Source organism: Lissotriton vulgaris, chromosome 1_2 (genome assembly GCF_964263255.1).
Source record: "Lissotriton vulgaris chromosome 1_2, aLisVul1.2, whole genome shotgun sequence".
NCBI classification, from domain to species: Eukaryota; Metazoa; Chordata; class Amphibia; order Caudata; family Salamandridae; genus Lissotriton; species Lissotriton vulgaris.
The window spans coordinates 50991259-51004321 of NC_141686.1; the positions used below are offsets into that span (position 1 = coordinate 50991259).

The 13063-nt window shown below is 36.5% G+C and overlaps 1 protein-coding gene across 3 annotated transcripts in view; it reads right to left on the reverse strand.

Moving 5' to 3' along the window:
• The window catches only part of CCDC91 (coiled-coil domain containing 91), a 1919235-nt gene that overhangs the window by 474057 nt on the left and 1432115 nt on the right, over positions 1 to 13063 (reverse strand). For all 3 annotated transcript variants that reach the window (XR_015307530.1, XM_086952800.1, XM_086952801.1), the window contains exons 9-10: positions 8440 to 8532; positions 8270 to 8338 (exon numbers count right to left, since the gene is read on the reverse strand). Coding sequence is in view for 2 of the 3 variants with exons in the window: in XM_086952800.1 (XP_086808926.1) it covers positions 8270 to 8338; positions 8440 to 8532 (162 nt within the window). In the remaining variant the exon portion in view is untranslated. The remainder of the gene's footprint in view (positions 1 to 8269; positions 8339 to 8439; positions 8533 to 13063) is intronic.

Consider the following 13063-nt stretch of genomic DNA (forward strand, 5'->3'; position numbering starts at 1 on the left):
CCTGACTTATGTAGGATTGGAGTTAGAATAGTACATTATTATTGTTTATTATCCAGCACTTTCCCTGACTTATGTTGGATTGGAGTTAGAATAGTAAATCATTATGGTTTATTATCCAGCACTTTCCCTGAATTATGTTGGATTGGAGTTAGAATAGTAAATTATTATGGTTTATTTTCCAGCACTTTCCCTGAATTATGTTTGATTGGAGTTAGAATAGTAAATTATTATGGTTTATTATCCAGCACTTTCCCTGACTTATGTTGGATTGGAGTTAGAATAGTAATTTATTATGGTTTATTATCCAGCACTTTCCCTGACTTATGTTGGATTGGAGTTAGAATAGTAAATTATTATGGTTTATTATCCAGCACTTTCCCTGACTTATGTTGGATTGGAGTTAGAATAGTAATTTATTATGGTTTATTATCCAGCACTTTCCCTGACTTATGTTGGATTGGAGTTAGAATAGTAAATTATTATGGTTTATTATACAGCACTTTCACAGAGTTATGTTGGATTGGAGTTAGAATAGTAAATTATTATGGTTTATTATCCAGCACTTTCCTTGACTTATGTTGGATTGGAGTTAGAATAGTAAATTATTATGGTTTATTATACAGCACTTTCCCTGACTTATGTTGGATTGGAGTTAGAATAGTAATTTATTATGGTTTACTGTCCAGCAGAATTATTATTATTTTTAATTCAGCAGTATCTATTTATTATTTTTAATAAGAATCATATATGTTATGTAGTAATATTCATTTCATAAATATACAATAAAAACATTTTTATAACATTTTTACATTAATATGACAAGTCAAAAATAAGAAACAAATTTTTTTAAAAATTTTTTTATTGAGAGTTTAGTTTGATATTGCAAAGATATTACAATTTTTCAAATAACATTTTACATAATTTTTGGTCACAAATTATATAGCATTTTTTTACATAAATACTGTTTGTATTATACTTAAATTATTATATTACATTTTAATAATTATTATTAAAATGTAATATATTACATATTTATGATGGCATTGTTTTTATCAAGATATGTACATAACATAAATTTACATTTTGTAATATCTGAGAAAAATATTTAACAATGAAATACATTTTTTAAATAAAAAACAATTAATACATAACTCATTTAAACATATTAATGTCTATTTTACAATATTCATATTTTTTTTAACAAGAAAAAAAATATTTAATACATATTGCATATATTATGCTATTTAATACAATTTATTTTTTTGTTAAAGGCTATTTTGTCCTATTTTAGTTTTTATTATGCAGCCATTTTACTTTTTGGAACTTCACTTTTTATTCTATCAACATCGTTGTTTGGGTCATTTTAGAAAACGGAAGCTCGCGGTAGGGAGCTGTTTCTTGTAGGTGAAGGTAAGTTTGTTTCACTTTACTTTTAAAGATATTTAACTTAAGTTTAGTGATAGTTTTAGTGTGTACGTGTAGATATGTGTAGTACTTTACATATTATGTGCGAATTACGTGTTATTTTGCGTCGTTATGGAGAGCGTATTTTGTGAGGTAGTTCGAACAAAAGTAACGTTTACTGTTGTATTAATGGATGAATTCAGATTGTTTTTATGTGTTATATGCTATGTGTAGGCTATGCGTATTGCCAATGTTTTGAGGTTTGTTATTTTTTCGATAATTTACAGGTCTTCGTTTTGGTGAGCAGATGGACTGTGACGTTTTTTTTTTTTAAGCAGGTACATATTTTTGAAAATGTCCTGCATTTTCGGGGTCTCTATTTTTTTTACTCGTGAAGATTTATCTACTTTTTTATGGTTTCCAATTCGAGAGGATTGCAACGGGAGTATTATCAAACAGTTGTATTTTTTGCATTTTGTTGGGATTTTTCGATATTGGATATGGATAGCTTTTGGTATTATTCCTGTGGAAATCATCACCATGGAACATATTCTACAGCAGCAGAACCGTAAGTAAAAGTGATATTTACTTTTGCGTTGCATTGTGGTATAGTCTACTGTTTAGTTAAATGTTATATTATTATGTCTTGTAAAAATATATTATTGATCATTTTACATGACATAATATTACGATATTTAACTACATATTATCTTTAATTGTCCTTTGCTCACTTTTTGGTAATTTATATTTAAAGGATTGATTTAGCTATTAGATCTAAATATGCTAGACCTTCTATACTTGGGTACATTCTAGTTTTTTGCTGGAGATATTCGTACATGTTTAATGTTTGTTTACTTAGTTTAGGGCCAATTTTTGACAGTGATTGCTCTATTCTGAGTTCTTGGTAGCTCTGCTCTTTTTTAATGCTTTGGATCAGTTTGTGAAGTGTTGGTTGACTTCTTCCTAAAGTCGCTTGGAAGGCATTATGCCATCCTTCAACTGCGTTATTAGTTTTAGCTTTCTGGGCTATTGTACTAGCATAGACATTCCACCATGGAATTTGAAATTTAGGTTGTCTACGGTGGCCTGAACGATGTAATCTTCCAACCCATGTATCTTCAAAGTAGTCTAAGAAGGGAGTTAGCTTTTTTTCATTGGTGCGGTAGAAAGGGCTGTCAATTAATAAATTGTAGTAGTTAGCTACTTCTGTTGTTGGTACATATGCTAATGCTATCAACTTTTTTATTTGATAAGCAAAGTTACTGTTTGTACAATATTCAATGCTTAAAGTTGATTTTTGTAAGTGCCTCCATATGCTTTGGTTGTAGTGATAATAACAACCTTGTAAGGAGGTATGGGGATATATTTTAAGGATAGCTTGAATCATGGCCATTTCAAAGTCAATAACAATTCTTTGAGGATAGTAATTATCTGTTAATTCTTTGATCGTTGTTAAAATTTCTACGTAGGTAGTATTTGTTTTGTTTGGCAGCAGAGTATAAATTAGAGGTATATTTGTATCTTGGTATTCCCCATGAATGGTGTAAAGTTGATAGAAAGGTTTGGGACAAACTTTAAAAGTCCCGTCCATCATCCATGTTTCACATGATTTAAGCTTTTGCAAATTACTATTAGTAGCAAAAAGTAAAATTCTTTTGTCATGACTGTTGTTGTCATACATTAAGAATTTATCCTCATTATGTGTAATGGTATATTCTGGATATATTTTTATATCCTGAAAACTTTCTGGTGTTGGTGGAGTTGGATCAGAAGCACGTTTAGTTTTAGCAATTAATCTCTTTAAGTTGGGAATAGAAGGTAGCTGTCCTGTCACATGTTCAGGCACTTTGCTTAAAACATTTTTCAAAATGCTAGTGCTTGTTTCTTGTGATCCTGTACTAGCATCTTTCAATGTTTCTAGTGCTTCTCTCACTTCCACTTCAGTTACATTTGGTGGGTGGTTATGCTCACGTACATTTACCACATTGTTATCAACAGTTGTTGCTCTACCATAGCATGCATTTGAGTAATATTTACTACATTTCCAATGGGTCTTATTAGCTTTCACTCTTTCTTGGGTGTAGGTGTAACCCATGTAGCTCAGCATTAGTTTTCCTTTTTGCGAAGTAATGAAAGTAGCTCCAGTTGCCATGTCTAAGGTAGATCTGTGGAAATATATATATGTCTTTTTTAGAACATTGAACACCATTTTAGAGGTGTGTATAAGACTAGGCAAAAGTGTAAACATATACTTACTATGTGGCTTCACTGGTAAACCTTTTATTCTTATTTATTTTTCAGAATTGTCTCCCTTTTACGTTCTGTAGTAGTGTTAAAGAATAATAGAAAGAAATACTTTAGTGTAATAGGTGTATCATTTTACTTTCTGAATTGTTATAGATATACTGACTATACTTACTTGATGTAGTAGAGGATGTTGGTAGTGTAGTTGTAGATAGGTTTTGTAGAGTCTGTGGAAAAAATTATCATTGTGTTACTTGTAGTATTTGGATGATAATAGTTGGATACATATTATTTACATTGTACATTTACTTAGCAAGTTTAAATAATTTTTTTCAGCTATCTAAATAGATATGGATAAGGTAGTTTATAAATGTTTTTACATCTAACTGTATTGTCGTTGTTGATAAGTTTAACATGTTTAGTTTTCACTATAAAGATCAAAAGTTTTAAAAATAGGGACTTTATCTACTTATAGTAATTTCGAAAAAAAAATGGTATTTAACTTACTTGAAGTGTAGTGTGATGTATTGTAGTTGTAGTCGTTGGTTTGTATTCTCTTCTCTCAGCAAGGTAACCGTTTTTCTCCAAGGTTGGGCCAAAAATGGTAAATTACGTTAAGTGTGTCATTGTATTTATATTAGTGAGTTAATTAATGGTACTTTTTGATTGGTTCAATTAGTGAAAATTCAAAATCATTGGTTGAGAACGTTATTTGGCATGGGAAAACCGTTATTTTCGTAATACTATGTTGTTTCACTGTTTGTTTGTAAAAGAATATATTAAAATGTGTTATAAGTTACATTTTTGTGTAATATTTAAATCGTTTATATGTTGAAAATAAAGAAAGGTTTATAATATTTAGGACATCGGAGTGTAATATAGTATAAAAAATGAGTAAAATCAAGAATAGTGCATTTCGAGTTATAAACAAAACGACGATATTTTTTGTATATTTTTAGAGCACATAGGTCGTCGATGTTAGTGTAGTCGATATATATGTCAAAGGTAATGTTATTTAAAATAAAGTCGATAATGTAGTAGTCGATATTTAAGTAGTCGATATTAGTGTGAACGATATTAGGGTTGTCGATAAAAAAATATCGATATTTGTGTGAATTCTAGTTTAAGTATAGGATGACGATATTTATGTAAACGATGTTTTAGTGACGATATTTTTATCAGACGATATTTATGTTAACGATATTTGAACATGGAACCATGTATTAGGACTAGGTGTGTTTATACTTTTGTGTTTCCCCGTGTGATGATCTTCAGATGACTGTGAAATGCGACCTGGACAGAAATAAACTAGGTTTTAAATCACAACAATCCGTATTGGATGGGGATTATTTACTTAAAATGAGATCAAGTAAAAAAGAGCGCTCTCCATGCTCCCCATGGCATTAAACAAGAGACAGCATTTTTGCACACAAACTTTGAATAGGTATTTGCAATATTCCATAGGAATACCATGACGTACATGGTTATGGAAATGCCTCCTCTTAAATGCAAAAATAAAACACCCATAATCTCTTTCTGTTTTAGGTCTGCTTATGAGGGGAGGAGACATGGTCCAAGAGCCAGAGCCACCTAATTCGAAACATGGGGAACCTGTTTGCCTAAAAGAGAAAAACAAATGAATCTGACCTTACATAATCTAAAGTGGTTCTCCTAGAAAGTGCTCCAGTACCCCTGGGTTAAGATCCTGCTATTTATATTTTTTTTAAATCCCCCAAAAGAAATTACAATTAAAATCTCATGAAGAACAAACTGTGCTCTATAAGTTAGTGTGCTTGTGTGACTTCTAAAATGCGCTTGTCATCTCTTGACTGGGATTCCCATTGCAGGTTTTTAAACTGGGACTTTTTACAACATCCCATATTAAACCTCAATACAGTATTTAAATTGCACTAACCCGGTATAACCAATGTCATATTTGTGTTTCACACAATTATCCATGATGTTTCACTTCTGAGGTTTTTACTTTAACTGAGTCTCCTACTACAAGTTAGTCAAAACATACCCACCTTCCTGCTCTGGTGTCCTCCTGCATATTACAACTTGCCCTGGTGTCCTGCATCTTACCACTAACATTGGCTATATTCCACTTTTTACATGTGGCCATTGCAGCAGGTAACCAGTGATGATGCAAGCATGTGAGGTCTGACAAAGGGTATGCTGCTTGAAGAGATCTGAATTTCCTAGCACCTTGCTCAGGTAACTCTCCATTACAGTTACTCTCATCAATAAGTATTTCTGGAGTCCGAACCAATACATCTCCAAACCAGTTTATAATTGTGTTTGGAAATGTCTGTTTTTAATATGTAGGTGTGTGCATTCTGAGGGTTTTACAACGCATGGTGAGTATCTTTGTCTCAATAGAATGGCTGTCGTGAGTAGGTAGTTATAGTTAGGAATTCGTTTCCATAAGGAAAAGCCTTTTTTGTTTTGCCAATAACTTTGGCACCGTTTGATGAATCTTCCCGAAATTTTCAAAACTAGTTTGCCAATCAGAAGAGGGAGCACACAGTTTAAAACTTCACGTTTCGGTGTCCTAGATATTGGGCATTCATTCCATCAACAAGACAACAGGTTAAACAAGATGGGGAGTGCAGGGAACAGAGTCAATATTTGAAGGGGCAGAGCCTTCAGAACAAATGTAAAAACTGTCACTTTTAGAATATATCACCTTTGAATGTGCCTCCGTGAAATGTGAGCTAACGAAACAAAATGTGTCATCTTTTCCAAAGAAGTTTTATGGAGGAGAAGTGATGGAGGTAGTAGATTAGGAAACTTGGCTAAAGAGAGAGACACTGCACACAAGACTTTAGCAATAAATGCAGAAATCCAGAGATTGCAGCTCTAATTCGTGTTTTAGATGAGGGTTACCTTAACTTCCTGAATGTACTCAAATGTATGTCATCATCCATGACATTGTTCAATATCTTCCTTTTCATACAAACATTCAACTGATAAGGCCAATGTCAAGAAGATACTATTAAGATTCAGAATATGGTCATGTGCCAACCCAAACTGTGCAATCTTCAAGGACCTATTGTTATAAAACAACAAAGTAAAACACAGTTTTGAGCCAAAGCAAGTGTTGCTACAATTTGGCTGTAACCTCTTTTAGGTTCCAAAGCAGCAGCAAACAGTAAGTTAGTCTTCATTTTAAGAAATAAATGAACGAACTAGCCACAGATGTTAAAATGCACATGCTAATGATATAGAATGGTTATTTTAATCAACGCTTGGCATGAAGACTTTGTAATAGAAAATTTTTCCTTTTATCCTATTTTTAAAGAGATGAGGTGTGGTGTATTCTAAAATTGAAATTAAGTGCATTTTTACCCTTTGAATATTAAATTACCTTAGTTGCTATGTAGATATCGCCCTCCCTTTCCCCCTCCTTTCTTCGCCCTAATACCGCCTTACATTGAAATGTTGTGGAACCAAGATGCCAGATTAGGCAGTTGGTAGGAACTGACTGAATCGGTTTCCTGTGAGACGCTTATGGCTCTTGTTGCTGTCGTTTACGGAATAAAGTATTTTGATCTCTATTTAGAGAGACGCTTAATTGCAACTAAAACCCTGTGGTATTGTAAATCGCAGGTTTTGCAATCGCAAAATCATTTAGTAAATCAGGCCCTAAAACTCGTCAGGATCCCATGTGCTAATAGCAAAAGTATTAGAGAAGGCCCTGTAATTACTCACTCTGTTGTTATGTAAATTAAACACTGGGTTTGGGGACCTGAACATTGGTCAAAAACGTAAGAGTTGGAAGAAGTAGTGAAGGCAGAGAAGTAGTCTACCCTTTCATATGAGAAGCTGAGAAAAAGTTCTCCAGGTAGAACTGGAAATCAGTGTAAGAGTTCAAACTGTAGTCCCAAAAGAGAGCCTGAGGGTTCAATGAAAGCAGTTTTTATTACTGGTATTGGTCGCCATGCGCTCCCCTGAATTTGCAGTGGATCACCATGAAGGGGGGAACCGATCCTTAACAGAGCCAAAATGCCAAAGGGTCCATCTAATCCAATTGTGCAGGTCCTGTCTGCTGACAGTCATCATAAGTGGACAGAGATTAGTTTTGGGGCAGCAATCAGAACTGAAATGCCTGAACAGAAAAGGTCTGCGTCAGGCAGTAGTAGACAGAAATAAAGAATGTGACCTCAAAAAAGATATACCATCTGGACAAACCATTCTTTTGAATGCTGTTGCTCAGCAGAAAAAAATGAAACTGGGCCGAGACCCACAGATGTATGGGGGTGCTGGTGGAACCTGGTTTGAGCTTGGGCGCTCATGCCACTCACAAATTTAAAGTGACAGACTCTTCTTTTTCATTGTTCATCCAAAGTTATGAAGTGAATAATGTGCCACTTTCTTGTAATAACCTCATGTCGTGAAATTGGGTTTAAAATCACTGGGTAAGTTTATGAACTACTGAGCTTTAGAAACAAATATATAACTGCCTGCAAACCACTAATGTTCGTGTCTTCCTTCGTGCAACGAACCATCTTTACCCTTGGACAAATCCATGAATTAACTTGCCTTTATTAAAATCAACTTAGTTCCAGAAATCTACTTGAAAATATTCGCCATCATTTATTTACGTAAGCAGGAGTACCTTTATAGCAGCTTCCAGAGCATCCTTACTTCTGCTCCTTTCTTCATCTAAACATTTGGCCACAGCTTCCTGTGTAGACAAAGGACAGTCAGTATTTGGAGGATAAAGGCGGTGTCTTTCCCAACCCACCCCTTAAACTCTCCCCGAAAATAAATGAACCAGTACTCTACTTTGTGTTCCTGGAGCTGCTGTGCAAAAGCTTCTTTCATCTTTTCTTCAAACCGCTCTTTTTCTTTATCCAGCATCTCCAGAAGCCTCTCATACTATTAAAGGAGACAATAAGTATGCAAGTTCAAGCTGTGGATTCACAAAACAGGATGTAACAAGAACTTAGTGAAAAACAGATTTTGTCGTTTGTGTTTATACATGGAAGCAAAGCATTCACATTCATCAAAAATAAAGGCGGAAGTAAAACAAATGCATCACTTCAAACGAAAAGAACCACCTATTAGCCTGAGAAAGTAATTCGATATTCTGAAGCTTTTGGAAGGTTATAAAGGGTGCATTTGTATGACTATTTGGCTTCACCTTTACAGTGAACTTAAACTAACATGATCAGGAAATCGGATGTGAGATTATGATTATTGTTTTGTTTTACATCAATTGGCAAACGTGTATGTACTAGTATGCAGGATAAAGCAGATCCATGTATGATTATTACAATAAACTAACTTCAGTTAAGAAACAGGAAGAAAAATAACAGTAACAAAAGTGAAATTAACATAAAATTCAATGCTGGCTGTAAGGCAAAAGCAAAGGGGCACTTTTGCCCAGGGTAGCAAACATATTTGCACTGACAAGGAATGAAAGACACTTCTTTATATAAAACTAATAAAAAAAGATTTCTACACTTTATAAGATTGCTTTTGACAGTCTGTATATTTATAGGCCAAAGAACAAGAATACAAGAGGGAGCAGTTTCTACCAATGGTCAACGTTAAATCTTAACACAAGCGGGCCATATAACATAAAGTGCCCTGGGGGCACAACTTATGTGTGTGCCTGCGTGTTCTTCTCCTGCTGTATGTTTGAATTACAGAAGGGGCTACCGACTCTTGCATGACCCCTTCTGTAGCACAAATTGCACCAACACACATGTAGAGCTGGCGTTTCCTCATTACTATTGGGGTGAGGCCCTATGCTAGTGAAACACTTGGCCTCCTCGCACTAGAATGAAAGCAAGCGCAGAGGCAGAAAGACCGCCAGGAGACGTACTGAGTGTCTGCCACAAAGAGGTGAGGAACATTCATGTGGCCCCCATGGGCGACCCCTGTAAGGGAGCAAAATGGACCCCTGAGATTCTTCAGAAATCTCCCTGCAGGAGGGTGCAGCCAATCACTGCACCCACTTACAGAGAGATCTCTTCCCCCCTTTCAAAAACAGGTCAGGTGCCACCTGCACTGTGAAAGACTGATTGCCTGCTTCAAACAGTTGGTTCTCTTCTCCCTAATGCACTGCTTCCTATGCAGACAGGAGTTCACTGCTGTCCTAGGTGCAGCGCATTATCTGTAACAAGGCACAATGACCAGGACTGCCCCAGCAAATCAATTTAAAGGTGCACTCGGCGCAGACAAGGGCCCTGTAACCTTTATAAAACACAGCCCACCCCCCAAGGCCAGCTTGAGGTTAGCGGCCTCGGATTTGGACAGGGTGACCTTTAAGCATTCCACCTCTTCAAAGGTGCGAAGCTGTTCAATCATCAGCAAACAGCGAGCATTTGTGATTATCTTTCCACACTGTTATATCTGCAATGTCCTCGTCCACCTGGATTCTTATCGGCAGGCATTCAAGGCTAAGGGCAAATAGAAGAGGAGAAAGGGGGCATCCTGATGCGTACCCCCAGCAAAACCACTGAAATTAATCTTGGTCTGAGGCCAGCTCCAGGCATGACTCCAGCTAGAAAGCTCAAGTCCCCCAAGTCAAACGTTTTCTTGGTCTCCAAGGACACCAATACCGTCTGCTGGAATGACTTTTCTTTTATGCCTCTCGACTAGGTAGATCTGCTTCAGATGTTATCATGAGTTTGATGCCCTTTCATGAAGCTTCACTGGTTATGAGACTAGGATTTTTGCAAACAACTTTGTGTCAACACTGATAAGTGGTATGGGTTGATAGGTGGTACAACGTCGGGGATCTTTCCCCAGTTTTGGTGATGAGATACATTAGCTTTCCCCAGCAAAGGGATAACTGTACAGTCCTCTACAAATATATAGAATACTGCAGTTAAATAAGGTTCCAGGATTCTTGAGGAAATTTTCCAAAAGGCAGCCAGATAACAATCAGGTCCTGATGTCTTCCCTTTCTTAAGCTCCTTATCAGCATTTGACACTTTCTCAACTATCAGGGAATGGATTTTATTCAGGTGCACAGGGCGCTACAACGAATCCCTGGGCATCAATCTCACTTTATCAGAGAAGGAGCTATCTAGAGTAAACATCCCCAAAATGTGGCAATGATCTATGAAAATACTCACCCCCTATGCCTCTCGCGGTTAGGATGTATCAATAACATTAAACAAAATTACCTTGGATCCTTTAGATTTTTCAGGCCCTACCTATCTCTGTAGATCACAACTTTATTGAGGTGCTGAACACGTTACTTCTTAAGTTTATTTGGAAGTGGGCCATCAACAGATATCGTATAAAACGCCCACACATCCTGATGAAAAATAGAAGTTGGGTCTTCCTGGTTTCTTTCTCTACTATTGAACAGGTCAGATGAAGGTATTGGGAGAATGGTCCTTGAGAACTACAGACACAATCTAACTGAGGTGGGGAGCTTGCTATGGGATATAGCTAGGAAGCCAAAATTAGACAGTCCTGTCAATGTTTATTTGAGCACACCACCGACCTAAGAATAAGTGAGTATATGTCTTGGGAAAACTAACATCCCCTTACCACATGCACTATATTCAAGTCTCCAGCGGAAACTCTGGGACCCTTTAAAAGTTGGAAAGAAGGGGGATGATATCACTATACACTACAGTTTTAAAGCTGGAGGAAGGGGAAAAGTTTTATTACGCCCATTTGTGCTGCTTGGTGATAAAGCCTTAAATCAAGGATGGTGCTACTAGATAGCGTACACCCTTTCAATCCTTTACAGCACACAAGTATAACCAACTTCTCTATAATACTGATCACAACATCGAACCCCCTTAGGGCTTACATTGCTAGATGGAGCTATGTACCAGGTAGACATGTTGGAGAGGATGAAGGGGAAATTATATGACAAGAACTCATTAAGAAAGTCTCCATTATACAGGGAATGGTACCTCACTAAATAGTAGAGCAAGATTGGTACCTCCACCCAATGAAACTTCATCAGTTATGACCAAGCACTAGAGGTACGTGCAGGATGTGGTCTCCAGAGGATTTTCGACACATTTGTTGAGATTACCTGCATGTCAGGCCCTACTGGGTTGAAGTTTTTGTGTAGATGAAAAAGACATTTGGTTATTTGAGCCCTTCAGATATTGTTTTGGTGCTACTGGGCTCCGATCTCTAGCTCTGGAGCACCAGACAAATGTAGAAAGGAAGTCAATGTGGAACTGGCTATGGGCAGAAACACTTGCTTATGTAGCTCAACAGAAGAGCAGGGAATACCTCTCTGTTACACATTTACATGCATGTATGCCTCTAAGTGTACTTGCAGTGGACGTTTATCCATGGGATTAAATCAACACAATCACTCCAAAGGGGTGCTAGGGACCAAACCTGATACTTACAATTTATTTTGCAAAATCTTGTATAGCTATGTCCAGGAGGCTTTCAGGACACATGCTAATGTTACATCACTTCACATACTCTCCTTCGTTCATGCGTCAAGAGATGCAGCCTGAGAGATGCTCATTGGTAGAGATAATGGAAAACCTTCCTAAGGCAATCTGATAAAATTTCACAAAGATCTTAAAAAGTAATCTATTGACCAAAGCTCTAAGAGGTGCCAATCCTCCTCTAGATGTCATCAACCGACTTGCATTTTAGAATGTTCAATTACTCATAATACCAAATCAACTTAATTAGACGCCACCAGGTCCCACTGCACAGCAAAATGCGAGGGGCAAGACTCTTCCTGCAGAGTAAGAGTCTACACCACATTCCAAACCAACAGCATTTGCTTCTATTGCCGTTCAACTGAATGTACGGAAGGCTGAGCTTAACTCTCTTAGAACAAGAGCAGTGAGCAGGATCACAGAGGTTAGATTTGGATGAGCATGCATGTATGAATTAGTATTTATAAAGCGCAACACTAGCTAGAGAACACCTGAGAGCTGGTATGGGGCAGAAGCTTTGTAATACAGAAGGTGAAAAATTCAAGGGCTGGTGTAGATATGCGATGTTTGCTCGATTGAGGTCAGGGTTTTGCTAGTTCTTAGACAAAGGTTTCTGTACTACTCCTCACCAATCTTTGCTATGTCCCTGTACCACATGCGAGCTTGGGACATACTTGAAATGTCAGTGGCACTGCTTTGACAATCATTGGTCTATTAAGGCTCCTACCTTCTTGTAATAGGACACTGACTTGTTAAGAGAAGCTTTTGCACTCAAAAAAGAGCCATTTGTGTAAAAATTAGCATTGGATCGGTAAAAAAACTTGACATGGTTAACTCTCAGACTCATTTTATGGAGATGACAAACAAAGTCGGACTGGGATAAGAAATAGGCCTGCCACCAAAATAATAGTGGTGCTCATTAGAAAACCAGATAGCTAAAAAAAGTGGCCCCACATTTGCAAATCAGACTACTTTTGAACTTGTAAAGAAATACTGAATGGGTATTTTTCACGATTTGGGAA